Below are 27,500 nucleotides of genomic sequence, written 5' to 3'. Positions count from 1 at the left end.
GTCGGGTGAACGCTCTTATTCTCGACCATTCACCAAGGTCTATATCATCCTGCAGATCCTCGGTTACCTCTTCTGTGAGTAAGCAGCAACCATCACAACCGCATAGGACCCGTCGTCGGTCTGCAAGGTCTTTGTGAAGTGCAGTGCAGGCTCTCAGCCTCTGTACTGGTTGTCTCCGGGCCTTGACTGGAATTGGACGGACCCCAAATACAACAAAGCTGGCCGGACGATTGTGTACTCGTATTCGGTGGAAAGAATCACCAGGTATGGTTGTCTCACAACACGACGCGCTCGTCCGATGCTCACTCCTGGGCCTGATGTTCTGCTCTGGTATTACTCCCTACACTTTCCTCTACTCCTTAGACAGTATTTCCGTGCCACTAAGCCGCAACACCACTGTGAACGTGCCGGTCTTACCACATACAGCTTGGTACTATGGATGTCGTCAAGGCGGTCGAGACCTATATTGCCAAACTCATCTCTGTCCCACCTTCTATGAAGGTGCTGCTTCTGGACGGACACACGGTACGAAACAGATCATCAACCAAAGGTGCTGGTCACCGACCATATTTGCAGACTCCTATAGTTTCACTAGCCTCGACGCAATCGACCCTACTGTCACACCAGGTATACTTGACAGACAAAATTGACAACAAGAAACGGGACGGCATGCCGCACATGAAGTGTGTGTGCTTCTTACAGACCAGCGAAGAGAGCCTGGAGGCGCTGGAGGCGGAGCTACGGGAGCCAAAGTATGGCGAATACTACCTCTGTCAGTGGGTGAATCGCCATGACTCACTGCAGCCAGGCATTTGCTGACTGCGTACGTAGATTTCAGCAACATTTTGAGCAAGACGGCCATTGAACGTCTTGCCAATGCTGACGAATATGAGGTCGTTCGCGAAGTGCAGGTCAGCAAGGCGGTCATCAGTGTCGGCGTTTCCCCTGATACAGACAGTAGGAACACTTTGCAGACTACGCACCGATACTTCCCTGTCTGTTCTCGCTCAACCATTTCCCGAACGCGTCAGGACCGCTCTATGGCCAGTCACCTAACTCATGGGACCCAAGGGCATTGGAGCGTGCTGTACAGGGTGTCACGGCTGTTCTCCTGAGTTTGAAGAAAAAGCCTGTGATTCGATACGAGCGGTCCAGTGCAATGGCTAAAAAGCTCGGAGTGGAGATTCAGGTACGCCTACACACACCGTATCGACGCTGGGGAAGCCATTGAACTGTCTGTGCTGCAGCATCGCATTCAATCAGAATCACAGCTATTCGATTTCAGGCTCACCCAGGTCCCACCATTGTTACTCATCCTGGATAGACGGAACGACCCCGTCACGCCGCTCCTTTCACAGTGGACGTACCAGGCAATGGTGCACGAACTCATGGGCATCCAGAATGGGCGAGTAGACTTGAGCCTCATACCAGACATTCGCCCCGAGTTGAAGGTGGGCCCTCAGCGACACAGGCAGTCGCGGCCACTCATTGCAACGTTCAATGACAGGAAGTGACCCTCACACCGGCGATTGATCCCTTCTTCCAAGCTCACCACCTGGCAACGTTCGGCGATCTCGGCACTGCGCTCAAAGCGTACGTGCAATCGTATCAGTCGCATTCGCTCGCGCACGACCCGTCCGCGATCAACTCGATCAGCGACATGAAGCGCTTCGTCGAGGAGTACCCTGAGTTCCGTAAGCTCGGTGGGAACGTGAGCAAGCACGTCGCAATTGTGGGCGAGCTAAGCCGTGTTGTTGAACGCGACAAGCTGCTAGACATTGGTGAAGTGGAGCAAGGGCTAGCAACGGGGTCTGGAGCGGACTTGAAGGTGGGCTCATGGTCGCGTGAACACTGAGAGGCTGTTCTGACTCAATTCCTTGATCTATATAGAGTGTGCAAGCGTTGATCACGAATCCAGTGATTCAACCTTGGAATAAACTGCGCCTTGTCATTCTATATGCACTGCGATACCAGAAGACACAGTCCCACAATGTCGCATCGCTCATCAGCCTGATGTTGGAGAATGGCGTGCAACGGGAAGATGCCAGGGTATTTCTCTTCCCCCCCCCGAAATCTAACTCAACTCATTGCTACGCCTATTTAGCTCGTATATGTCATCCTGAATATTGCAGGCTCAGACCAGCGTCAGGACGATCTCTTTTCGGCGGAGTCGCTTTTCGCGAAGGGTCGTTCTGCTCTCAAAGGTCTCAAAGGCGTCGAGAATGTCTATATGCAACACCAGCCGCATCTTGCAGAGACGTTGGAGGATCTGTTCAAGGGCCGCCTTAGGGATACCAGTCATCCGTTTCTCGAAGGCGCAGGTCCAAACGCTAGCCTTCAGAGGTGCGCTCATGGATGTTGTGAAAGCTTCGCAGGTGCTGAGATTTGACTAGACCGCAAGATGTCATCATCTTCATGATTGGCGGTACAACGTACGCGGAGGCACGCGTGGTTGCCTTGATGAACCAGGAATCTGCGCAGAGTGGCGCCTCGGCTGCAGCAGGAAGTAGGCTGCTCCTGGGCGGCACATGCGTGCACAATTCATCAAGGTATGATTCAATCCGTGCCGCTCGTTCTGCGAGCTGACAGTGTCTCTGATAGCTATGTCGACATGATACGCTCTGCGGCTGCCAACTTCCCTGCGTCTGTCTACGAGCCTCCACCTGGGACCTCCAACACGATGCCGTCACTCAATCTCAACCTTGGTGGCGTGAATGTAAGTCTTGGCGGCCCAGCAGGCACAGGCGTATACCGGACCAGCGGAGAGGGAGTCAGCTTACAGACAGATGGCATTAAGGACGGGGTCAAGAACCTTCTCGGACGGGTGAAGCAAGGAGTCGACCGAATAGCGTCTCAGTAGTGAGTGTTCGAATCGAGATAGTTTGCGAAGCCTTGGAGTTTGCTTCGATACAGGCTTTGGTATGGATATGTATGCGTACATAGCCGCTCCTTGGCGCGCCTGACCCTATCAGAATCGAGCTCGTCGGCTGTTGTGTACTCATCAACTACACTGAAGTGTATTCTCGTTGTCAACTTCTTTCGAAAGTCCGAACCATCTTCCTGGTCCCTTTCGCGACTCAATTTCAACCCGTCTCCATTTCGCTGGTTGGCGAGCAAGGGTGCCGCTACCTACAGACTGGACTGCCGAACGTTAGACGCAGGACTTCCGAGAGTCAATTGATCACTGTCTATCGACTTCAATATCTATAACCTTCGTATTCTTCGGTAAGCCCGCTTTGTGGACGACTTCTTTGATTGCTTCAGGTCATGCAGCTGCGCTGCACTATCAGCTGTCGATGCAGGCTGTAATCGCGCTCTCGTCATTGAGAAGGGACCTCCAGAGTGGGTAGGTGGCAACGGCTACTTCACTGCAGGTGCACACCGAACAGTCCATGGTAGCTTGCAAGACCTCCTCCCCATCGTGCGCAATGCGACCGCAGAGATGGCTTCAACTAACGGCATGTATCCATACTCAGCCGAGGAGTTTACCGCGGACATCACGCGACTGGGCAACAACTGGTCAGATCCGGCGATGGTCAGAGCCGTTGTTGACGGGTCAAGGGACGCGATTGGCTGGCTTGCAGAACGAGTGCAGATCCCGTTCATATTCTCCTTCCATCGCCAGGCGTACCTTGTGAACGGGCGCCAAAGGTTCTGGGGAGGTATAGTGGTGAGTGTGGAAGACGGCGGAAAGGACCTCGTTGCAGCACACCAGCAAGCATTGGAGAAAGTCGGGGTGACAGTGTGGTACGACACCTCAGCAGTCGAACTGAAACTCGACGATGGTCGTATCTCCGGCGTAGCGGTTATTCGTAATGGTGGACGGCTGCAGCTCTCTGCACCTGCCGTGGTACTAGCGGGCGAAGGCTTCGAGTCCAGTGTTGATCCTCGCGCCAAATATCTTGGATCAGACTGGGAACGAGCGAAGGTACGGTACACTGGTCGTGCACTCAGGCAGGCAAATGTTGATTCGTCGATTTTGTAGGTCCGCGGCACTCCCTACAACACCGGCGATGGTCTCAGCCTCGCGCAGTCCATCGGCGCGAAGCTGGCAGGGGACTTCGCGCACTGCCACTCGACCTGTTGGGACGCAAACGCACTGGCTGACCGCGGAGACCGCGTGGTCAGCAACCAGTTCACCAAGTCCGGGTACCCACTCGAGCTTATGCTGAACGCGCACGGGCGGCGGTTCGTCGACGAGTGCCAGGACTTCCGCAACTACACATACGCGAAGTTCAGGGGCGAAATCCTTCGGCAGCCAGGTTGGCACGCGTTCCAGGTGTGGGATGCGGGGGCGCCCGACTGACTGCGCATGGGGGAGTACGGCGACGACGTCGTCGAGAAGATATCGGCGGCGAGCGTGACAGAGCTTGCGGAGGAGCTACGGGCGAAGAGTTTAAAGGACGCCGATGCGTTCATCGAGACGCTCGCAGCATGCAATCGCGCTGTGGCAGAGCATCCATCGGCGAAGTGGGATCCTGCCGTGAAGGACGGTCTCTCCACTCAGTCCACACGTGAGTCGTTCGAGCTTCCAAAGTCTAACTTGTCATTGCCACTCGACAAGTCGCTGTTTCTCGCGGTCGAAGTTGCTTGTGGTATTACATTCACATTCGACGGACTGGCGATCGATCCGAACACTGCTGCTGTCATTTCGGAGAAGACGGACCAGGCAATCCCGGGGCTCTTTTGCGCGGATGAGCTGGTGAGCTGGTTGGTGGGGTTTTCTACGGTAACTACACTGGATGCATTGTAGATCCGCTGCTGATCACGCTAAGAATGAAATGATAATTAGACTGGATGTAACACAACGGGTGAACAGGGTGCCAATTAACGAAAAACCAGAACAATATCCAGAGAGCAAGACGTGGAGTGCTGAAGCGCTCAAGGGTGTTGAATGTCCAACAAAAACCACTAGTACGGTTGATCTCTGTCTCGGATACATATTTACTGTCTCTGTTTTTTCTTTTCTTTTCTTGTGGATCTTCTCGTCAAGGAGGAGTGTCTGACTCTGGAGGCCTGAGATCTGACATCCCAGGGACGTCCGCGGTCGTTGCTCGTGCTCCCAAATTCCACTATGTTCGTTAGCAACTTCCCTGTCTACTTCACACATGATACATATACTTCGGCACGACCAGCAGGACACTAGTGCCCTGCCGGTCGTGTTTCTGCACACACATGGGATTTCTCATTCGCGAGCAAGATTTGCTAGCGTCTATATGTGGTAACATCAATGTTCTCCAATACACTCATAACGTCAATATACAACACGCCGGCGTACTTAGCTGTTTCTCGACAGATATCTTCAATCATCAAAGCCTGATGCTAGTCCCGGAGCGTCAAAGGGTGACTGGCAGCTTCAAAGAAGAGACGGATCTGAGGTGAATGAATTGATGCGGTCCAACACAATCAATACGTCTCGAAGCAGATCGTGAAAACCCAGCAGTACGCGTGATTAGTAAAGTTGACCACGAAATAGACGTTTTGCGGAAGGACGGTCGAGGAGGAAAGGATTTTGATGGAATTGGCAATGTCACGACGTGAGTTTCTTAACAGATATCGTTCCAACGCACAGGCGCAGGACCCCGGAAAGTCCCCTCAGAGGTCCGATCCCTCAAAACCCCGAAAATGACACTAAAAATGACCCACTTTTGGCAGTATTTTGCGTTTTACGAGATCATTTTGTCACGGATCACCCCCAGAATAGGTGAGTAGACAGTTCCCCCCAAGATACATCGAAATATGCAATGTGCCTGAAGTTCCCACGCTTAGATCGTGACAAATCTTATCTTATCTACCCCCGAAATGGGGTCTGCGCGGGATCAGAGCTCTTAAGGGATTCGCCGGGGTCCTACAGGCGCGTACGACGGGCACGTGTGCGCATGCTGTGGTTATAGTCGCCTGAGAGCAGTACAAGTAGACACTTCCTTCAACCTGCGCAGGCTGCAGATATAATACGCAAAAAGACGACCTCCCACAAAATCACACCATGGAAGAGGCAGATGCTTTGGAAGCTTTATCTACCATCTTGACACGCTTGACGGAGAACCCGTACGATTTGTCTCTTCATGCAGAACATGTTCGACTCGCGCGCGAGACTGGCATGCAAGACCAAGTCGAGTCCGCCCTAGAAATGGTCACCGCCTTTTGGGCAGCAGGCGATCACATATGGCAACCTCTTCTCGAACATAAGGTCAAGTCAGAGAGTCTTGAATCAGCAGCACATTTACAGGAGATCATGGGCATGTACGAACGCGCCGAGGCAGATTATCTCTGTATGTGCCGCGCTTTCTTTTGGTAACAACAGCAAAATGATATTTGCTATAGCCATCCCACTGTTGAAGCAGCACATTGAGCTTTTGATCGATCGTTATGAACACTTCAGTACCTCGGAGACGAAGCCAGACGACCTCGGTGAACTATTCACTCCAGAATGGACGAGCGCCGCGATCGCGTCTGTCGTTACAAAGGGAGTGGGTCATCTCACGCAGGTGTGTGCACTCGTTGCGAGCTACGGGGAGCAGGCTTCAATCATGCGGGGCAGAGTCAGCAGCTCTGGAACACCTGGTACGATTGGGAGCTCGAACGACTACAGGCCGCCCAAGGCTTGGAGAGGTGCCACATTTTGGATACTTGTACCCCCTGCTTGCGTTGACTGACCCGTCGTGTTCCACAGGGAGACACTTGTCGCTCAAGTAGAAGCCATGCTGCTGGAGCGGATCCAACAGCCTCACTTCAGTTTGTCATTGTCTCCCTCAGATCCGTGCCCAAACTGAAGACAGCATTGTTCAGATCACGAAGAAACCTTTCAAGCGTATTCGAGCTTCACGACAAACTACAGACCGCCAGGCCAGTATGAAGAACTACTAGTCAATGCGTCGAAGCTCCGCTCGCAGGCTAAGAAAGCAACTGAGAAGCGTGAACAGTTCGAAACGTCTCTTGTGTGTATAAGGTCATTACGGTCTATATTGGTCGATTCACTATCATGAGTCCTGCAGGCGAACAGCGGATTCTCGCTAGAAGGCTATGCATACTATATCGCAGCTGAGCGGCGCAGAGGGAAGCCAGACCTCTTTATCCTCAGTAACGTGTACGAGCGTGCCATCGCCGAGGGGGACAAGCGGCGATGGGCAGGAGAGACCAATGCAGAACAAGCGCTGCAGTCCTTTTGGGCTGGTTATGTTGACGCCTTGGTAAGTATCTCTTTGGCAGGCGCTCGTGATCCAGTGTCTTGCTGACGCTTGCGCGCAATGAGTAGAGAATGCAGGACGTTGATGCGGATCTGCAGCGGGAAATGTACCAGCGGGCACTGAGGAGCGTCCCGGCATCTGGCGGAGTACGGGCGCAATACATTCGCTTCCTCGTAAGTCGATCCATATCACTGACACATGGTGATTGCTCAAGAATGTTGTCAGGAAAGGACATCTGCGTCTGAAGCAGGTACGGCACCTGCAATAGTTGGTAAGGATCAGCTTTGATCATGTATGGGCTTTAATTACAACAAGCTTCAGATGTTTACGAGGAGACAAAGACCATTGCGCCACTGCAGGCGGATGTGGAACAGCTTGTTCCTACCATTCTTGCACGAGCCGGCTACGGAAAGCGGCAAGTAGAGGCTGGGCAGATGGGTAAGTGGTTACAACACAGATGCATCAGGATTGTCACGCAGCTGCAGGTGAAAACGGCCTCAACGACTTGGTCGACATCCTGATGGATGGTATTAGTAGGGTCAGGAACGGTGCGCCCCCAGAAACACAGATTGAATACATGAATAACCGACGAATATATTCAGCTTCACCCGCCGGTGATCCGAGACTCAGGATTGAGAAGTATTTCTCTGCCGTTGTAAGTTTCGAGGTGCGTATAGCCCCAGTGGGAAATTGGCTGACAGTTGGCAGTGTACTAGATTAGCTGGCCTTTCCGAGCACGCTCTCATACTATGGGAAGACGCAACAAAGCACTACAAGACGAGCTATCTTGCATGGACGTCATACACAGACATCCTGATGTACGTCCTTTGTTGTCGGTGCTATCAACTGGATCTGATGGCACACCCTCCAGCAAACAAGGCCTTTACGTGGACGCTCGCAACGTGTTCCGCGATGTGTGTGCGAAGAACTTGGACTGGTCGGAGGCACTATGGGAGGCTTGGGTCAGCTTCGAACAGTTGCACGGCTCGGTGGAGGAATTCGAGGACTGCCTCGACCGAATCGAACGCGCACAGTTCCAGGTCGCCGCGCGACGTGCCAAGGTCATCCCCAAATTTTCAATTTTCAATGCCTCGCCCTTACTTTTGTACGCTGTAGGACATGGAGAGAGCCGAGCATGCTGCTGCGCAGCTCATCGCTGAACAACAGGCAAACGCCATGTTTGTCGCCGCCGTAGCTCCTGCAGGTGCCGAGCCTATAGCCATGGAAGTTGATGTCAGCCAGCCTGTGGCCAGTGGGAGTGGCACGAAGCGGAAGGCCGAGGATAGTGCGGAGCAGGACGAGAGCAAGAAGCCACGAATAGGTAAGGCCCACTGGTGCGGTCGCAGCACGGATACTCATCACGCGATACTCAGACCAAAAGCCCCTTCCGCTCAAGCGGTATGTGACTTTTGCCACACGTATTTTAATTGGTACTGACTGCAGTGCATCCATAGAGATAGGGAGAATTGTACAGTATTCGTCGCGGATCTTCCTTCAGATGCCAAGGAGGATGATTTGGCTTCGTTATTCAAGGATGTCTGTGATTCTGACACTGCTCACGATTGTGGTCCCTGACGCTTTTGTCCAGTGCGGAGCCGTTCGGGAGATCAAGCTCACACAACTACCAAATTCACTCGTCGCCACAGTAGAGTTCATGGAAAGGGTGCGCCGTCAAGCGTAGGACCCATGTCGTTTACAACCTGACATAAATTGTTTCTCAAGGACAGCATTCCTGCAGCATTGACCAAGGATAAAAAGCGTATTCATGGGCAGGAAGTCGCGGTTCACTTGGCATGGCAGTCTACATTATACGTCACAAACTTCCCAGAAAAAGCGGACGATGCTTTCATCCGAAACATATTCACCAAGGTACGTTGGAAGTGAGATTTATGGCCATCCTAAGCTGACGAGAGTGTCTAGTATGGGACCATTTTTGACGTGCGATGGCCGAGCAAGAAGTTCAAGGCCACACGACGCTTCTGCTACATTCAATATACGTCCCCTGTATGATTCAGTGCGCTAAAGATGTCGATCCATTGATGCTCATCATTTCTCTTGTAGGCATCAGCCCAAGCAGCACTCAAACTCCATGGCGAAGAGCTTGAGCCAGATCTCTCAATGAACGTTTATATTTCTAATCCTGAACGCAAGAAGGAGCGGACGGACAGTGACGCCAATGACAGAGAGATCTACGTCGCTGGCCTGAGCAGGTTTGCTACAAAAGGCGATTTGGAGACCCTGTTCAAGACTGTACGTGCTCACGATTCACAGGATGCGGTCGATGCTAACCATCTACAACAGTATGGAGTCGTGAAAGAAGTGAGAATGGCTCTGGACGACAATGGTAGACCAAAAGGTTTCGCATTCGTCGAGTTCGAACAAGAGGTGAATCAGTATTTCAGGGATAGCATGGATCACGTCGTGGACTCATGGTACACTTAGCAAGATGCAGTCGCTGCTCTAAGTGCCAATAACTACGAACTCAAAAAACGACGGATTGCAGTCACTCTAGCTGATACGCGCAATCGCGCTAAGAATCGGTCAGTTTCGCGTTTTCTTTAGATGCGCCAGTTATGCCTGACAGTTTGTGTCCAGAGATCCCAGCCGTCGAACTGATGCCCGCAACCGCTCTATTCGAGTCCGTAAACTCCCTCCGAATACACAGGAGGGCTTGCTGCAACAGTTTTTAGAGAAGCTAGCACCCGTAAAACGAGTTGAAGTGTTTGCGGATAGGGCGGAAGCAGAGGTAGAGTTTGAGAATGCAGCAGTGAGTTACAACCCTTCATTTTTCATTTTTTACCTTTGGCTGAGACAATCTCGTCGTAGGATGTAGGCAGGCTTCTCCTTCGTTCAGAGCCCATAGTCTTCGACGGAGTTACACTTGAGCTCGTAGCAGAAACATCTGGAGGTCTTGCTGGACCTCGCGCTACCCCTTCGCCGGCGGTAACTGGAGGCCTCTTCGTGCCACGGACTGCTGTGTCAAGGCCGAGAGCTGGTTTGGGCAGCAAGAAGCGGGTCTCCACTGTCTCTGCGACTGGATCACAGTCAGCGCCGAATGCACAGAACACACAGCCTACTCAGTCATCGCAAGGCAAGGGGCAAAATGATTTCCGAAAAATGCTAGGTGGTGGTGGATAGGGGAATGTGCTATAATATAACCTGTTCCATTGTCCCATGCATTTATGCGTGTCAGTTGAACGCCATCTGCTTTACTGTTTGTAACCGCAAGAATGCCACGCGGTTCAAGTGCTGTCTCAGTGTCTGGCGTGTTCGACCCCAAGAGGATCCAGGCACGTGAGATGACCCCGTCCGCGTTATGTGTCCCGGCACCCTTATTCGACGTTCGACGTTCAACTTCAACGTTGTCTCACCATCCAGTCAACTCTCTTACATTTCGTGATCTGAAACCAGAGTATCTGTAGAAAAATCCTACATCAAGTTCACAGACGATCTTTGATCTTTGAGGAGTCCTTTGACGTAGTAGATGATGGAAACCTCCGCTACTGAATGTCTCGAGAGCACTACACTCCACTTCGATTGGACATTCCATGGCATCAAAGATTTGCTTGAAGCCAGGTCTGTCACCTGAATGTTTGCTGGTTTCACAAAGTTGTCTTGAGACAGCGACCCCAGCCAAGGTAATGCAAAGTCTAAAGTCACCAAGTCAATGAAGTTCGGTGGTGGCCGCTGGCAGGTATGTGAGGGACTGATCTTAGATCTCAGCTACATGCCTTCAACATCTGTAGATCTTATTCTATGCGAATTCTGGCACTGCGAATACCGATGGAGTGGCGTTCATCAGTTTATATCTTTCATGCGAGGTAATCCTTACATTCTATGCATAAACGTTGTGTTTTTATCTGCTCAACCACTGGTTGATAGCCGACCGTGGAAGAAAAAGACTGTGCCGTGGATGGCAAGTGAGTGTTTGCTTTATGCATACAGCGACACAGTCGGCGCTAAGTGTGCTATAGATGGGTTCGCGAAGGGCTTTTCACCTTTGGCTTCGAGCTACGCAAGTGCATATAGTGTTCATCCCATCTGCCATTCCGTATGGTAACCCTCATTGAAGCGCTTCAAAGTCAATAACTTTTGGCTCAAAAGAGGCAAAGAAACATTCTTTCACTTCGGAGGTGAGCTATGAGACACTCCTAGTGCTGCCAGTCTACTCAAGCAATGAAATAGACGCAGAATTGGGGCTGGGCTCAATTCCTCAAGAGAGAACAGCTTTATGCATATCCATCAATAAGACAGCAGGACACTTTAGTTATTATATGCACCATTACATCTGCGCAAATTGTTACTGCCCCTCAACCCACAATATCATATCGAACAGTCCCCAAGGCTCTGCTCAGTGCTGTGGGTGGACTACTTGATGAGTACGTCCACGATTACAATCTCAACTTAGTAACTATGATGGTCGTCCAGCCCCATGTACTCCGATGTGGAGTTCATATTACCTAGGAAGGGCAGCAAGACAGCAAATGCAAGACGGATCTATGCTGCCCGCAAACTGCTCAGCAGAGTAGAATATTTTGATACAAGTGAGTCACCTCTTATCCTCGTAGGATTTGAGTGTACGGTATATACGATCGCAGTGTTCCGATCAGGATTTGCGGAGGCTTCGTTCAACGTCCGGATGCTACACGCCGCTTCGATGCGAAACACGGACCCCATCGAAGAGAGTGGCGGGAACTCAATTATGAGCCAATTCGAGGATTCTGATGACGAAAACGACGAAGACAAAATGGTGGTCGATACAGATATCGACATTGGAGAAATTGACAACAACACCCACTCACAAGTGCCCTCCTACCTCGAAAGTCACGCCAATGATAACGGTACAGAATCTTGGACATCCATCACTGGAGATGACGGGCCGCATGAAGGTCAAGTAGACTTAGATGACAACCCACAGCGAAATGTGCGAGCAAAGTTGTCACATCCATCTAGTCCTCGAAGTGTAGATGCTATCCTAACGAACGACGTTGGCGTTCAATCGGATATCCCTGTTCCTGCTCCAAGATCCCCTCAAATGCCCCCTGGGCCTCTCAAGGTCCAGATCCTGGTGGAAGATGTCGCCTATGCAACATATCGTGCTGTTCTCTACTATGTATGTGCGCACCCAACACGTGTAACTTATCAATATCAATGACGCTTTACTAAGTATACCTACAGATCTATACGGGTTTCATCACTTTCGCCCCGCTTTCATCCTCGTTTCATGCTGTCGCGGAGCAGTCACCAAAATTACTCGCAGGAGACTCTACAGGCTCTGCCTCCGGGAGCCAGTTTACCATTTCATCCGGACAGCGGCCTCATCTACAGCACTCGGAAAGCACGCCAATCACGGGTGCAACAGTTCCACAGTCACGAAAGGAATGGATAGCTCAGTGGGAGAGAAATAACCCGGTCGACCTGCCCCGCCCGTGCTCTGCCAAAGCTGTGTATAGGCTGGCTGATAGTGAGTCCAGCTCCAGCTCCCGCCTTTTTGCCCGCCCTCAGAGCTTTCTCACCAAACGATCCATGTGACCGCATGGTCCGCAGAATACGACTTGCAAGAACTGAAGCAACGTGCATTCCGGTACATCATCAGGTCACTTACGGTCGATAACGTGGCCTACGAGGTCTTCTCGAGTTTCACTGCTACTTTTGAAGACGTGCGCAAGGTGCGTCAAGGAAATCCCGGCGGGAAATTTATAAGGCAGACGTGCTTACATCCACCGTGTATCATGTGTATACGCAGGTGCAGGTGCGCTTCTTCCTCGACAACTGGAGCGAGATTCGTCGATCGGAATCTATGCGCAGCGTCTGGCAGGAAATCAGGATAGGAAGGCATCCAGGCTTCGAAGAAGGTGCGGACCTTGTCCGGCCTCGGGTCCGCATTTGTTCACACTGCTTGCGTTCTCCATCCGCGTCCAGTCTGGCCCATTATCGCCCTCCAGCTCGAATATCAAGCCCCTGTTTTGGAAGCAACGCGCGATGGGAATGCTGCAGGCGGGGCGTAGTGACCTCAGCTACAGTGCGTGGAGTCACATCCTCGCACAGACATAGTACATGCGATGCGGCGCAGTTCATTTCCCTTAAGTCATTGCTTATGTATTCCCCCGACATTCATCCGAAAACAGTGCAAGAATGCTCATCATCTAAACATGCAGAAAGAAATGCCTCCATGTAAGCACACAGCGATGTGCACACCGCTCCCGATTGGGTGCCGCGCGTACTGTAAGAACGTCCTCAGCCCCCAAAAGTAACCATTTCGGATCACGATGCCGAACAAAATCGCTCAATCATGGCCACACTCAACCCCAAATGCTAGTCAATGCTCGTGAGACTCCCCGCCTGGGAGGTAACTTCACTGTCCACCTCCGTAGTCTCAGTCGCATCCGTATCCGCGACGCTCACGGTCTCATCTCGATCGTCGCCGCGGCCCCCCTCATTCAGCCCGGCCCGCGCCGACGCATCCCAGTCGCTGCGGTCGAACATGCGGCCCTGTGCCCTACCTTCAGACCACGAGTGTGTGCGCGGGCTGATGCCAATACCTTTGTGTGCGCAGGTTGAGCGTGCAGACAGCGCTAGGACGAGCGCAATGATTCACCGTTCATAAATGAACCCAGAGCGCGTGGCGTCGGCGTGGACGCGCGTGGAGTGCCGAACGAGGCAGCTCGCACAGGCGTGACATGCACGACGGGGGTAGGCTGCGGCTCGGGTTCGTCCTCAGGTTCTAACTCTGATTCAGCTTCAGCTTCAGAGGTAGGGTTTGCCGGTGGGTCAGGCGTGTGTTTCTGTTGTTCTGGCGCATCGTGTTCGACAGGCGTATGTTCCTCCTCGTCGGTATACATAATGGGTGAGTGTTCGCTGCCCGACGAGGCGCGGACGTGCTCAAACTCGGACCCCGACGCATACGCAGAAGACGTCTCATTAGCGGGTTCGTGCTCATACTCGTAATCGCTCGCGCTGGATTGCCGGAGCCACTCTTCGTGTTGCCACCGCATCTCGTCCTCGCTAAGCTCCGGGCCCTCGGGCTCGCTATGTAAGTCCGCGGGCACAAAGAGCTCTTGCTCCTCGTACTCGTCGGGGTATTCTGCGAGCTCAGGCGGCATTGAACCAGGTTCCCTGTCTACAGGGAGTGGAGGTATTCGATGTAGGAGGCCAAAGCTGAAGCACCAGCGGTTAGAATTCTAAGGACCGCAGTACAGTTGTTGTATACTCACCCGAAAACACAACCTAGTAGCCCTTCACCGCCCCAATGTCGATTTGGAACAAGTACCACCTCTCTGATCGTACTGTACGGGCATCAGCATGAGATCGACATTTAGTGTCCGCGTACGTACTCGAAGTCAAATGAATACACAAACACTCGTAACGGTTTTTCAACATGCTGCATGGACGTGAGAATGACTGGATTATATTCTTCTCATGTAGAGACCTTACCGCTTCCACAACGTCGTAGAAGTCACCTTCTGCACTGAGGACTCCGCCAGACCAACCGATGATCCAGTCGCCGAAGGGAACTAGACCGGCACTTTCCGCTGGACTGCCTTCCAGAACATCTAGGACATGCCATACGTTGTCGAGTGCAAATTCGGGCTCGCACATGCGCATACTTAGGCCAAGCAGCGATGGCTTACGCTCCGCCTCAGGCTCCTGAGGGTCAGGGATGTTGGACTGCGGCAGAGACCAGTCCCTTGACGGCGTAATCGGTACGACTGACAAGTCGTCAATGATTATGGCAATGAGAACGACTACAAACATATACACACCCCTTGTTTGTTGGCTCTTGCTGTTCCATACGAGTAGATTCAGCGTCCGCCCCTCATGGCCTTCCACTATCTTCTCAAGCTGCCCTGCATCAACGGTCTTGTTCGCGGAAAAGTTGTCGCCCTGATGACCGACTACAAAGTCAAAGAAGGGCTCGATGGACGTCTGAGAAGCGGGCGAGGACGGAGTGACGCGCAGCACATGCAGTGCGCGCGAGGGTGTTTGTGACGACGCGTCGGTGGACTGTCCCGCACCCATGCGCCACTACGCAGGATTCTCTAGGTCCAAGACAGGTTTGTAAGTTCGCAAACCAGCTGTGTATGTGCAACTTCAGTTCTGGGCGGACGAGTAACACATTGGCGGGGCGTGGTTTGATCCTCGTCAGGAAGCGCCAAAGCATGCGGGGAGCCACGTGGCATAATTGATCGGTCCCAAAATGGCAGGTGTTGAGGTTCGACTCCTTCGGCGAGGAAAGCGATTCGAAAGTGCCCACTTTCTCTGGAAAGGTGTACAGGCCCCCATTGACACGTTTAGCAGTCTCTTGCTGTATGTAGAACAAGAGCCAAAGGGAAGCTCCGTTGTCTCTACAGAAGCCGCCCATGGCACTTCAACTTATCAACATGAATCGGTGCCAAATCGGCGGTCTTGCGACAAGGGTTCGGGGGCTCGACGCGTCTCCAGGAAATGAATATAGGGTATGAATCTGAGTTCTACATGGCACAGACCGTGTTCTACTAAGCCTATCTTGGAAAAGATGAGGGCAGCGGACATAAGATCGTGTATAAACAAGGTCGAGGGTGCAAAATTAGTCGCCTTCCGATGCGTGTGCCTCCTTAAAGTAGACACAGTGACTGGTCTGAGGCTTCCAAATGTTGCAGGAGGCTAGGTAAGCAGAATCCGGGCCATGACGTTTTTTGACCTCCAGGGAGACGGTCGCGGGAACAATCCCTGCGGTCCCATTCAGTATCTCGCGTTGCTTGGCACCGAGGCGAGTGATAAGCGACGTCGAAGGCGCAGCTTCTACAGGTTACTTGAAGGGGATAGAAATCGAGTGCTTGATAATGGCGCCGATGATCGTGAGTATTGTCCGTCCATCGGTCGGCTTCCAGGGCGCGCGGAGACAGAGTGCTTACCTCGAGATGCGCATCGCGCCTCGAAATGACATGGGCATGCCACATGAGTGGAGACAGCCGGTTGTTCTATCATACCCATGCCAGACATGCGAAAACACGACAGCCCCGCTTATTTCGACGTTGATGGCCTCATGACATGTACTAACGATGTGGACAAACGTTGAGCATGACATCGTGGTTGACCCCACACAGCGGATACTCACCTCAACACTGACGTCGAAGACGAAGGAACAAGGTGTTCAGGCTTCTGTGGTCGTTCGCCCTGCAAGCACGCACGAAGAATCTCGGAGAAATGCACCGGAAGAATCGCGGAGCTCTCGCGCATGGCAAGACTCCCCGGGCCCGTTCCTTCAAATCGGGATGCCCGCGTCGGGTTGAAGACACCTGGACGTCGTATGCGGGTTGTCGGCGCTTGAAAAGATTCGCTCGATAGCCTTGGTGCGGCCAATAGGATGTGCGAGATTCTTTATTCGGAGGAATATCCAGAGTTACACCGAGCGAGCGCGTTCGAAGATGGGCTCGATGTGCGCAGAACGTAGTGCGCGCGTGCTTGACCACACACTTTATTCTATGGGCCCGGGCGTGTTTTACGCCGGTACACCCGTTGTATTGGTGTGCAAGACGCCGGAGATTGCGCATCATAGTCATGGGACTGAATAATCCCACCGCCATAGGGCCATCAATGTGTCACAACAACATAAGCTTTCAGCCCGTTGATGCTATCCTCGCACTACGATATGAGTAGCTGATCAATGGTGATCCCGGCAACTAATTCAGTTCACTAACGCACGTTGAGAACTGCATGTGTATTTGATGATGTCGTGATGGTCACCTGACTGGAAGAACGCAGGGTACGGCTACTACCAAGACTGACATTTGTCTCCGGCTGAATCAAAACACCAATGTCCAAGCTGACAAGAAAACCACCAGGAGAAATACCCGATGTTAACCTTGGACACTGAATCATATGGGAACGGTGCGATCGAGGAGTACCGATCGCTAGGGCCTATTTCTGAACAAATCTACCTTTGTCCGCGATTCCTGCGTTGTATGCGGTCGTTGTCACACTGTATCCACAAATCAGAGACCCACGCCGGTCACCTGGGATTATTATCCTTGCCACCGGTATAGACGCACATACCATATTTCAAGCCAAGAATAGCTCACTGACAAGCAAAATCCACACATGCCGATGCGTAAGAGGACCCTCTATTGAACGGATGAGCCACAAGGGCTGTATATGAGTATAGGCTCCCATTGAACTAATGAATGTATTGACACTACGCACAATGCTATGTAGGCCCATTAAATCTTCCGACTCTGGGGAAATTGGCGGGCCTCTCCGCAGCTTGCTAATCAACCCAAGCCGCCAACGAGTCTGCAGAGCCTGAGAAAATTATGCCAGCTGCCTCCGCCTTTTGCACCAGCGGCACCCGCTTCCTAAAGTGTCGTACTTACACTTGTCTAGACGATCCGCAACAGTGAAATCGAGGAATAGCTGAACGGTCGTCTCAGAAGTGAGCTCTAGAAAGTAAGCAGCAACCTTCTCATGTCCCCATGCGGCAGTAGAGTTACTAGTGACCGTGAGAACGCCTATCTCGAGGTTTGCACCAGCAATAATTTTGAGAGGAACCGAGCGGCTGTCGGGTTGCAGGTAAGGGTAGAATTGGTACACTCATAATAAGGGTGGTAGAATCGGATGACGACTCTGACATCCGCGCGAATGATTCCAGAGTTCCCGCATATAGGCTCCTCGTCATATTTTTTGAGAAAGACGGCTGTGGCGTAACGTGAGTGTGGCCAAGTGGCAGACGCGACGTGGAGTGGCGAGTCGATCGAAGCCAGTGGCAGATAAGCGCTCGTGATCGAGAGCACGTCGCGTCACGGCGGTGTAACGTGTGACAGCGGACCCTGCTTTCCACGAACCCCGACGTGTGCGCCGTGTCGACGAAAAGTTTGCGAGTCCCGCCCCCGCCACGCCCGTCGTGTTCTCTTTCCGTGTCGCGTCGAGCACATTCTATTTCCCGGTGGTGCTGCGGTATGCGGTGAGTGCGACCCTTCGCGCAGGCACAGCGCACACCATGCTGACCGCCCGCCCAGCTGACTTTATGTCCATTTGCCGGCACGTATTGCTGCGAGCATACATACCGCGACAGCTCCCACCGCCCCATGTCTCTCGTCGCCTTCTCACAGAATTCTTGCCTGTGCCACTTCGGCTGGGGCATGAACGCCGCGCCGCGGCACATGCAACGCCAGCGAACGCCAAAGAGGGGGCGGAACCGATCAAAGCGCGCGTCTCCACAACAGCTGCCCCCGCCGCCATCATACCCTCGCCACGATCTCCCACACTCACCAAACATGCACTACCGCGGCTTCCTGACGCGCCCCTGGGGTCGGCGGAAACCAAAGCAGCCTCGACCCTCACAGCCGAGAACAAGATATTGGACGCCTACGTCACACACCACGAAAATAATAGGCAGCTGTTCAAGGACTACACCGGCCCTAAGACGCAGCAGATCATCTTGCTGGTCGCGAAGAGGAGGCGCGCCGATGCTGCTGCGCTCGTCTTGCAGGATTACTTGACCGCCAAACCGGGCGACCCCGAAGTCTTCTACAGCATTGTACGCTATATTCCTATGGGACTGCTTCGAAAACGACACATCCTGTACTTGTTACGATACCTGCGTCACACCAACCGTCTGGTCTCCATTCCGGCGAAAGACAGAATCGCTATCGCGGAAACTATCGTGGAGCTTCCTCTTAGCCACGCTCATGACACGGAACTTACTGTCATCCTCACAGCGCTTCTGACGCAGATGCTGAGAGATGCCTCAAGGCCAGCCAAGTCCAACGCGTACAGGCGACTACCTCGCGTAGTCAAGGTGCTATATCGCCTCGTGTGCAACCTAGCGAGCTTCGAACAGCGGCCGAAAGCCCTCAAGGCCATTCGTGCACTTGTGGCTACCAACAATCTACCTCCCAGCGCAGTGCCTGTTACGGATCTCAAGTCCGGGGATTTTGAATTGATCGTCAACTCGGCTCTGATCAGATCGAGCCTGCAGTGGGGCTGGCGGGAGCACGCCGTGTCTATGATAAAAAGAACGCTCGAGATTGACAGGAAAGGCAAGCCTGGACTCACACAACTTGCCGCGTTCGTTCTGGAGAACTTGCTGGAGGAGCCGTCGCCGATGGATCTCGTGTCCTCTGCTGCAATCCTTGCTCTCCTTCTAGAGCGTTCCCCTGACTGCCCGATCCCGGCTGCTGTAGTGCACGACTTCTATAACGCCACCGAGAAGCTCAACAACCCAGAGCTTGCCGAGGCTGTCTACAGTGCATCGCGAACTGCCCGGGAGCGTGGGGGCCAATCCCTGCCACCGCCGAGAGGCAACACCCTCATGTGGTTCGTGAGCCACCTGGTGAACCGCAGCAAAAACGTACACACTGCGCGCGAGCTGGCGACGCAGCTCGTCGAAGACAAGGTCGCGATCCCGCTTGCCCACTGTGGGCGCATCATCGCGCTCTTTGCCGTGCAGGGCTTCGCGTCGCAAGCGCGTGCACTATGGGAGCGCTATGCGGACAGCGCAGATGCGACGGAGCGGCGGTACGTCGTGGGGCACTCGGCGGCGATGCTCCGCCTGGTGAGCCTCTTTACCAACCTGAGCAAATGGGCGCACTCACGCGCACCAGCTCCGGGCTCCGCCGCAGCGATCAGCGAGGGCGTGTCAGTCAGCAAGAACGTGCAGGAGAAGGACAAGACTGAGAACGACGTGGATCCTCGTGCTAATCTGAAATCCGCCCCTCTTGGTCTTGCATCTGCATCTGCGTCGGCGGAAAAGGTGTCGGCAGAGCCCGTGTTGGGCAATCACGATCGTATGGCACCCGTAATTGGGAGAAACAGTCGTACTGCGTCGTCGGAACCGATGCACAGTGATAGGGCGCATGACACTATCGCGGAGGCCCCTTCTCACACCCACAAGCTTGGGACGACACTGGCACATGTTGCACTATCACCGGAGCCCACACGCCCCCAGGTCTCGCGCGAAGACTCTTCTACAGGGACATCAGCCAGAATAGACAAGGCCCGGGCGCAGCCAGAGGCAGTGGTCGAGGACGCGGACCTCGTCCGCCTCACCACTTCCGAGTTCTGGGCGTTTGCCGAGCGGGTGTACGACGCCTTCCGCGAGACGCGGCAGCCGCTGCGGCGCGCGCACCACTTTGACGTGAACGCGCTGGCGCGTGCGAGCTTTATCCTCGGGCGCGTCACGCCCGGGCTTGCCGCGCTGCGCCTGCTGCTCGCGCGGCGGAGCGCGCCGGACCTGCACGACGTGAACGTCGCGCTGACGCTGCTCGCGGAGCACGCGCCGCATGCCGCCGCGCGTCTCGTGGTGGGCATGGCGCGACGGGGACTGCGTGCGGACGCGGCATCGTTTGGGACCGTGATCCACCACGCGGCGGTGCACGGGGACGGCGCGCTTGTGGGTGCGCTGATCAGGCGCGCGCGGGCGGTGGGCGTGCCGCTGTCGTACAAGACGCTGGGCACGCTGCTGCGGCGCGTGTTTGAGGAGGGCGGGGAGGGCGAGACGCGCGAGGCGGCGTGCGGGCGGCTCAGGCGCGTGCTTGCGCTTGTGGACGCGCTCGTGGGCGTGCGACAGGTGCCCTCGCCGGAGATGGGGCGGGACTGTGTGGTGGTGGCGCTGCGGGCGGACAACGCGCGGGCGGCGTTCGGGTTCTGGCGGCTGATGGTGGACGGGAAGGCGGAGTGGGGGGACACGGCGCAGGTGCAGCTGCGGCGGGCGATCGCGGGGAAGGTGCGGCGGGAGTGGGGGGCGGGGCTGCTGCAAGGGCCGGGTGCGCGGGCTATGCTGCGGATGCTGGGAGAGCGAGTGGCGGCGGGCGCGACCCCGACGGGCGAAGGGGGCGGGAGAAGAGATGGGGGCTGAGGAATGAGGCGGATACTATTGGTGGCGGAGCGCAGGGCGGCGGAGTGGGACGGTGCGAGCGGGGTCACACGCGCAGAGGGCTTCCATCAATGGGCCTGTGTTGCTTCTGGGGGAGTGTGTGGACGCGGGGGTGCTTGGGGCGGAGCTGCCGGTCGCGCTCGGAGACGGGGATTGGGAGGCGATTGTGTCTGTGTACATACCGTAGGTAGGACACGAGCAATACTGCGAGGTTAACGGGAGATGCCGGTGCGGGGGGGCCGGTGAGGAGCGTGATTGCCCCGTGACGGGAGGGGAAGGGAGGTCGCTGGGAGGTGGGTGCTGCTGCGCGAGACAGCGCACTGGCAGCCACTGGAGGGAGAAGCAGCCCGCCAGGTCGTGCACACGCGTGCAAACAGACACAGGCGTTCAAAATCACCCCGCACACCCACAGCGGCCTCGACGGGATCCCGGGACCCTCCCTGCTCGTCTGTCCTCCTCTTGCCCTGTCCCATCCCTTTCCCCGCACCGTCCGCCCCCATGGCCTCCGTTCGTCCAAAGTCAGAGGCCGACACGCCCTCGCCCCCTTCTGGCGATGCCGCGTCCAAGGATATCTCGTCCGAAAACAGCAAGGTCAAGAGAAAGTATGTACCCCTCTCCGATGTTTCTCCGCACACCTTCAACCGCTGCCCGCGCACACTCCCCGCACTTCCCCTCGCCATCCGATCCTACCCCGCATCTTCCTCACCCTGCTCCCCCCAACGCCCCATTTTCGCAGTCCGCTCCCCCCCTATTTAGTCGCGTGCGCCAGCGCACGGCCCATACGCCATGTTTGGCCCTTCTTCTCCCCTACATGTCTCTCGCGCTGACCTCCTCCCTCCCCCTCAACAGGCGACAGTCCCAGAGTGCGTACTCCGTCCCACCCTGCCCCGCTTCGTCACCTCACCTCCCCCACAGGCTGCGATGCGTGCCGTGCCCGCAAGGTGCGCTGCGCCCGCGAGAACCCCGATGACCCCAAGCAGTCGTGCAAGCACTGTATCACCCTCGGTATCCCATGCACCTACGACTACCAACCCAAAAAGAGAGGCCCCCCTAATCTGTAAGTCCGACTCCACGCGTTCCTCCTCGCGCACAAATCTCATCGCTCTTCCAGCTATCTGCGCCGCCTGCAGGAAGCCGCAGCGGCAGCGGCGGCCGTTCAGCAGCAAGATGGTCAGACATCTGCCGACTTGACCCACTCGCCATCGTCCACGTCACATAGTGCCGCCAGCCCGACCCACACCATCGCCCAGGGTGGCCTCACGTCCTTATTCGACGCCACAATGAGTCCCGTGTCCTCCCTGCACTCTGCGGGGCTGTCTGCCGCACGGTATACAATGCAGCCAGACGGCTTCCACTCACATTTTCCGTCTATGCCATCGATCACGCCGTCCTACAGCACCTCGCGCGCGTCGGCAGTCGACGACCCCCAGGCGTTCGCGTCCCCCCACGATCAGTTCAGTACATACCCACTTCACAACTGGTCTTACCGGCAGCACCAGTCCCTCTCGATACCATCCCCATCAACGATACCCCCGCTCTCCTACTATTACCGCCCACACCGACTCGAGGACGTCGCGCCGCGCGACACCATGCTGCTCATCATCGCGCTCTTCTTCGACTTTGTGTACCCACTGACGCCGTGCGTCCACAAGCCGTCCTTCATGGCTGACGTGCACTCGCACCGCGAGCAACGCGATCCGCTGTTCTTCGCGCTTGTCATGTCCACTGTCGCGTCCACGCTAGTCCAGGTTCCTCGCTCGTATCTCCCCATGGAAAGGCACGCGGTACGTAAGCTTGCGCAGACGTGCCATGAAGCGAGCAGGCATATTTCCGTCGCCTCGTATGACCCGCCGACAGTCATGCATGTTGTTGTCCGCTACTTGTGAGTCGGCCCGTGTCTGGTGCCGTTTACGTGTTCACACTATTTTTGTCTTGTGATAGCGACACTATCTACCATTTCTGCGAGGGCCATGACGCGACGCAGCACGCGGCATTTGGCGAGGCTGCGCACATTGCCATCACCCTTCGCATGCACGAAGAGTCGTCCTATGAAGGACTCGACCTCATCGAATGCGAGGTACGCCGGCGCACCTTTTGGCTGCTCTTCGGAGGTAAGACATGGTCGCATCTCTGTCCGTGTGTACGACAGTGCGACTTGCTGACGCTTTCGTACATAGCCGACAAGTCCATGTCGATCCTACTCGGTCGCCCCATCTCATTGCGCGACGAGGACACCACGTGCAACTTCCCTCGGGAGTTGGATGACGAATAGTGGGTGCCCTCCTTCCGCCGGTGCTAGCCGACGCTCACGTTCGCGCGCTGCCTCTGCGGGATGCATGCGTTCCTTGCGCTTTTCCCCGCGCACTTTTCTTCTGCCATGCCTGCCCGCGCTGCAGCATCACGCCGAGCGCGTACCTCCCGCAGCCGCACGGCAAGACGGCCATCGTCGCGGGGCTGAACTACATCTCGCGCATCTTCGCGCTGCTCGGCGAGATCCTTGTGCGCATCCGCGTCGACAAGCGCTCGCCGCCGCAAGGGCAGTTTCTCACTGCGCGGCTTGAGGAGGTGCAGGCGCTGCACGCGCGCATCCTGGGCGCGCTCGCGCATGCGCCGGAGCCGCTGCGGCTCAAGACGGTGCACGCGCCGCAGCACATCCCGCCCGAGTACGGCGGCGCGGGCTTCCGCCAGGCGACGTTTGCGGAGGTCAAGGACTTTTTCGACAACCCGAACGCGTCGCGCGAGAATGCGCTCAACCCGTTCCTCGTCATGCAGGCGAACGTGTATGTCACACAGGTACGTCCGTGTCCGTGCTCGACTCATTGCACGCTGACCGCTGGGCGGGATTCGTGCTTTTTGCAGCAACTGGTTCGATTTGTGATCGAGCAGTACCGCGACGAGTTGATGACGTCCCTGCAGGGGAGCGTCGACGAGCAGCGCGTCGCCGAGGACAGGGAAGCCGTTGCGAGTGAGCTTTTGAATATTCTGCATAGGTGCGCGCGCTCTACGCCGGGCGCAGTTGCGCATCACGCGTGGCGGATTCTGACAGGACACGTAGCATTCCCATCCAGTCGATCGCCACGAACGGGCCCTCATTGGTGAGCGGATTGCGGCCGCGAAGGGGCCTGTGCGCGGGCCCAGCCGCGGCCTCGTGTACCGCGTAAACGTGCTGAGATCACTGTCTATCTGGCAGGTACATAAGGTGCGATTCGTCGCGTCGACGCTGCTGGACGCGGTGCGCAAGGCGGAGACCGCGCCGGCGTCCGCGGCGCGTGCACACGCGTATCTGTGTAAGCCTCCGCTGCGCGTGGGGCCTGCGTAACGCTGACGGTATGGTCTGGGCCGCAGGGGACTTCCTGTCGATTCTGTCCGAGATCGAGAGAAATTATCTGTGAGTTCTGGACAGGGCCTCGGGGTCGCCCGCGCTAATCTACAGCGTCCGAATGCGTGCAGGCTGGATGACGACAGAGACGTGGTGTCGAATACGGACGGGATGCCCATGATGGGCGGGAACTAGGCGTGGGGCCCGGGGACGCTGTCGCACCCTGTGCGTGTGCCGTGTTTGTTTTCGCGATCTCGGTTGTTGTGTATGTATCTGCCGCTGTATTTGCGCGCTGCGCATAGCCCATTGCTAATCTACCGTGTAGTGTACTATAATGTCTCCCGCGCCCCGGCACGTCGTATTGCATCATGTACCCTATTTTGCTCGCGCATTCGCTATCGAATTGCTTGTCCCCCTGGATATTATTAGTGGTAGCTGCGGGTTTGGCACTCGGGGACAATTACAGGTTGGCCTTGATCCTATGAATCTCTGCAATACACGTTCTTACAGCTTGGGAAACAGAAAGTGGATGCCTTTCCCGCAGGATCTGGGCGGTTTACAGATGCAAAGCGGACTCCGAAATGGGCCCGTCAAGCAGGTCGGTTTGTGCCGGTTGGCAGAAGAACCGGGAATGCAGGAGGTAAGCAGAACAATGGTATATGAGCCAACGAGGAAAGAGCGGGGTTCGAAAAGAACACCTGGAAAGGGGGATATAATCCGTGATGTCGCCTAATATAGGTATGTCACGGACCAGCCGGTCAATGGGACCTGAACTCATTCGGCAGCGCCCGAGCCTGACGCGTCATCCGAGAAAGGCATTCCTCGTGTTTGCGTTCGCCGAGCGCGTCCTGCGGACTCAGCCACCGCTCTTTATCTGCTGCCACCATCTGCACGCCGTGTTGCTGTCCCCCTCGCTTGACCAGCCTCGCTGCGTGCCATGTCCGCGAACGACCCTGGAACGAAGAGCGTGCCTCTCCAAATTACGGAAGGTATGTTCTGCGGCCATGCGAATCAGAGCCATACTCCCATGATACCTTCTCCCGTGTTAGTATTCTGACAAGTGCCGGCTGGTTCTGTCTCCTTCTAGATGAAGCTGCTGTGTATGACAGACAGATCCGCCTATGGGGTCTAGAGGCGCAACAGAGGTTAGTCACTCCATTTCCGCGTTTCCGCCGCAGAATGCACTTGACCACGCGAGGAACTCAAGGCTGTTGTCCCCGCCGCCAGGATGCGCAACGCCACCATTCTGGTGGTCAACCTCAAGGGCGTCGCGACGGAGGCGGTCAAGAATATCGTCCTCGCGGGTATAGGCAAGCTCGTCGTCGCCGACGGGGACCGTGTCGCGCAGGAGGACCTCGGCGCGGGGTTCTTCTTCCGGGACGACGATGTCGGGAAGAACGTAAGTCTCAGGGCTTGCTGCTGCCATTGGCGGCCATGACACGGGTCGACTTCCTGCGATCCACCGCGAGCGCGGGCTCCCTGTTCGAGCCCCCTCAGGCCACGATGGCTTTGCGCCACCATGCTGTATGCAAAAATACCAGACCTTCCCTCCTGCGTGGCACTGGCCGTGCCTTCGCCGGTTCTAGCGCGGCTTCGGTGTCAGATTGTGCTACCGTGGAGCAGTTGCGGGGAGAGCGGTCCCCGCACACGTTCGCGCTTCGCAAAGCAGGCCGAGTGCTCATTCTGATGACCGGTTTGTTCCTCTTTGGCCGCGCGTTGCCGATGTGCGTAGTCTGCAAACGCCTTCCCGTTCGCTCCGATCCGCGATTGGGCCTCCCCCGATCATCGCCATGCAGTGGGTGTACGTTTAAGACAAGCTAACACGCGCGAATAGAAAGCAGAGGCGGCCAAATCGCGTGTGGAGTCGCTCAATCCGCTTGTGACTGTCGAAGCCCTGCCAGCCGCCGTCAAATTGGAGGGACACACCCTCGATTCGCTGGTCAAAGACGTGGACATGGTTTGCGTCACAGACCTGGACCGCGAGAGCGTGGTACGTAACACGAATGTCCACTCAGTAAGATGTCAGTCCGACACTTCCGCAGATTCGCGTGAACGATGCGTGTCGGCGGGCCGGTAAACCTTTCTACGCAGGGGGCACATTCGGCCTTCTTGGATATATTTTCTGTGACCTTCTGACACACGACTATATTGCCCCGTACGTCTTCGATATTGAGGACCAAAATAAATACGCGTGTCATTAATTCGCTGTCCAGTGATCGATCTGCTCCGAAGGACGCAGCAAAGAATATAAAAAATACGACAACGTACTGCCCGCTGAAGACTGCGTTAGAACACCGCTGGAGGGGCTTAACGCGAAGACAGACGAAAGAACTCAATCCTGCAGCGGTTTTCTCAGTCCTTGGTTCGTGGAGAACTCCTCCGAGAAAACATAGCACCCTGATAAAATAGTTTAGCCGTTTGGGAGTATCAATCAACTCATGATACTCTGCCTGACGACCCCGGTGTAGCACATGAGCTAGAAAGTATTGCAAATTCGTTGATTGCAAAAGCAGAAGTGAACAGGCAAACCATCCCAAGAATCCCGCCAGATCTGATTCAGTGAGCATTACTAACTTATTACGTGTGATGGCCGTCATCGATGCGACATATGTTTATAGGATTGCAGCAACGACGGCGGCACACGAACTGTCCCCCGTGTGCGCTGTAGTTGGTGGGGTGCTAGCACAAGATATCCTAAAAGCACTCGCCGCCCGGGAATCACCGATTGTCAATTTCTTTGTGTTTGACGGTCAGACCGGCGGAGGAACGGTCACTCGCATGAATGTGTCGTAGGCACGTAGTCGATCAGTCGCTTGTAAGCGGACGTCGAGAAGATGCTATGAAGATGTCACGTCCACGATTTTCAGGTGTGAGCATCGTAGGATGCCTGAAGCACTGGTGCGATCGGATGCGTCTCAATATATGGATGAAACAGCATACCAAATTATCGCATGCTGGGGGCGTAATAATACACACCAAGCTTACGGATAGGAGACTACGAACGACAAAGTCCAACAAGGTATGCCTCGATTACTTGGCAAAGTACCCGTGGTGACATCACGGTATTCAGCGTGAATGATATTTGTCTTTCGAGGTCAACGTTACGGTCAAATGACCAGTGCATTTTACCCGCTGGTCTCAG

At 55.2% G+C, this 27,500-nt stretch overlaps 7 protein-coding genes across 7 annotated transcripts; 6 read left to right on the top strand and 1 right to left on the bottom strand.

Annotated features, from left to right (window-relative positions):
- Positions 1–30: 30 nt before the first annotated feature.
- Positions 31–3,013, top strand: POSPLADRAFT_1172312 (hypothetical protein). Its single transcript, XM_024488177.1, has 11 exons — positions 31–264; positions 364–525; positions 577–772; positions 832–911; positions 962–1,189; positions 1,248–1,451; positions 1,508–1,828; positions 1,891–2,049; positions 2,105–2,343; positions 2,394–2,549; positions 2,602–3,013. The coding sequence occupies exons 2-11, from the start codon at positions 436–438 to the stop codon at positions 2,858–2,860; spliced, it is 1,932 nt and encodes a 643-aa protein (XP_024336816.1). The 5' UTR covers positions 31–264; positions 364–435; the 3' UTR covers positions 2,861–3,013.
- Positions 3,014–5,986: 2,973 nt separating this feature from the next.
- Positions 5,987–10,365, top strand: POSPLADRAFT_1067031 (hypothetical protein; the record flags this gene model as incomplete). The annotated part of the gene is made up of 23 exons (XM_024482137.1): positions 5,987–6,272; positions 6,325–6,488; positions 6,542–6,612; positions 6,674–6,735; positions 6,790–6,938; positions 6,996–7,190; positions 7,256–7,360; positions 7,413–7,458; positions 7,509–7,625; positions 7,673–7,735; positions 7,790–7,842; positions 7,896–8,005; positions 8,059–8,248; positions 8,304–8,508; positions 8,644–8,723; positions 8,776–8,850; positions 8,910–9,056; positions 9,108–9,191; positions 9,249–9,437; positions 9,489–9,572; positions 9,630–9,727; positions 9,783–9,954; positions 10,014–10,365. 23 exons carry the CDS (start codon positions 5,987–5,989, stop codon positions 10,323–10,325), a joined length of 3,057 nt encoding a protein of 1,018 aa, XP_024336815.1. The 3' UTR covers positions 10,326–10,365.
- Positions 10,366–10,674: 309 nt separating this feature from the next.
- POSPLADRAFT_1148932 (hypothetical protein) lies at positions 10,675–13,195 on the top strand (the record flags this gene model as incomplete). The annotated part of the gene is made up of 13 exons (XM_024486238.1): positions 10,675–10,763; positions 10,821–10,881; positions 10,934–11,008; positions 11,070–11,107; positions 11,162–11,206; positions 11,260–11,320; positions 11,373–11,566; positions 11,616–11,731; positions 11,786–12,300; positions 12,366–12,651; positions 12,735–12,856; positions 12,934–13,042; positions 13,110–13,195. The coding sequence occupies 13 exons, from the start codon at positions 10,675–10,677 to the stop codon at positions 13,193–13,195; spliced, it is 1,797 nt and encodes a 598-aa protein (XP_024336814.1).
- Positions 13,196–13,267: 72 nt separating this feature from the next.
- Positions 13,268–15,206, bottom strand: POSPLADRAFT_1075428 (hypothetical protein; the record flags this gene model as incomplete). Its single annotated transcript, XM_024482815.1, has 6 exons — positions 13,268–13,729; positions 13,786–14,345; positions 14,402–14,473; positions 14,522–14,568; positions 14,622–14,896; positions 14,951–15,206. The coding sequence occupies 6 exons, from the start codon at positions 15,204–15,206 to the stop codon at positions 13,503–13,505; spliced, it is 1,437 nt and encodes a 478-aa protein (XP_024336813.1). The 3' UTR covers positions 13,268–13,502.
- A 4,063-nt stretch (positions 15,207–19,269) lies between these two features.
- On the top strand, positions 19,270–21,021 carry POSPLADRAFT_1149980 (hypothetical protein; the record flags this gene model as incomplete). Its single annotated transcript, XM_024486365.1, has 2 exons — positions 19,270–19,848; positions 20,224–21,021. The coding sequence occupies 2 exons, from the start codon at positions 19,270–19,272 to the stop codon at positions 21,019–21,021; spliced, it is 1,377 nt and encodes a 458-aa protein (XP_024336812.1).
- A 516-nt stretch (positions 21,022–21,537) lies between these two features.
- POSPLADRAFT_1148942 (hypothetical protein) lies at positions 21,538–24,553 on the top strand (the record flags this gene model as incomplete). The annotated part of the gene is made up of 12 exons (XM_024486239.1): positions 21,538–21,641; positions 21,889–21,902; positions 21,955–22,096; positions 22,151–22,921; positions 22,981–23,150; positions 23,217–23,310; positions 23,436–23,832; positions 23,899–24,029; positions 24,095–24,134; positions 24,230–24,326; positions 24,385–24,427; positions 24,490–24,553. 12 exons carry the CDS (start codon positions 21,538–21,540, stop codon positions 24,551–24,553), a joined length of 2,067 nt encoding a protein of 688 aa, XP_024336811.1.
- Positions 24,554–25,295: 742 nt separating this feature from the next.
- POSPLADRAFT_1048454 (hypothetical protein) lies at positions 25,296–27,151 on the top strand (the record flags this gene model as incomplete). The annotated part of the gene is made up of 8 exons (XM_024479520.1): positions 25,296–25,347; positions 25,446–25,503; positions 25,586–25,757; positions 26,193–26,348; positions 26,401–26,513; positions 26,572–26,720; positions 26,773–26,917; positions 26,977–27,151. 8 exons carry the CDS (start codon positions 25,296–25,298, stop codon positions 27,149–27,151), a joined length of 1,020 nt encoding a protein of 339 aa, XP_024336810.1.
- Positions 27,152–27,500: the final 349 nt, after the last annotated feature.

The sequence above is a fragment of the Postia placenta genome (genome assembly GCF_002117355.1).
Source record: "Postia placenta MAD-698-R-SB12 unplaced genomic scaffold POSPLAscaffold_11, whole genome shotgun sequence".
Classification (NCBI taxonomy): Eukaryota; Fungi; Basidiomycota; class Agaricomycetes; order Polyporales; family Adustoporiaceae; genus Rhodonia; species Rhodonia placenta.
This window is presented reverse-complemented; position numbering and strand designations above follow the sequence as displayed.

What these genes read in the sequence shown, in the direction of transcription:
- POSPLADRAFT_1172312 (XM_024488177.1), top strand. Translation starts at nt 436, where the DNA reads ATGGATGTCGTCAAGGCGGTCGAGACCTATATTGCCAAACTCATCTCT. An exon ending in AGGTCGTTCGCGAAGTGCAG is followed by an intron (nt 912 to 961) that starts GTCAGCAAGGCG and finishes TACAGACAGTAG; the next exon opens with GAACACTTTGCAGACTACGC. An exon ending in ACATTCGCCCCGAGTTGAAG is followed by an intron (nt 1,452 to 1,507) that starts GTGGGCCCTCAG and finishes GTTCAATGACAG; the next exon opens with GAAGTGACCCTCACACCGGC.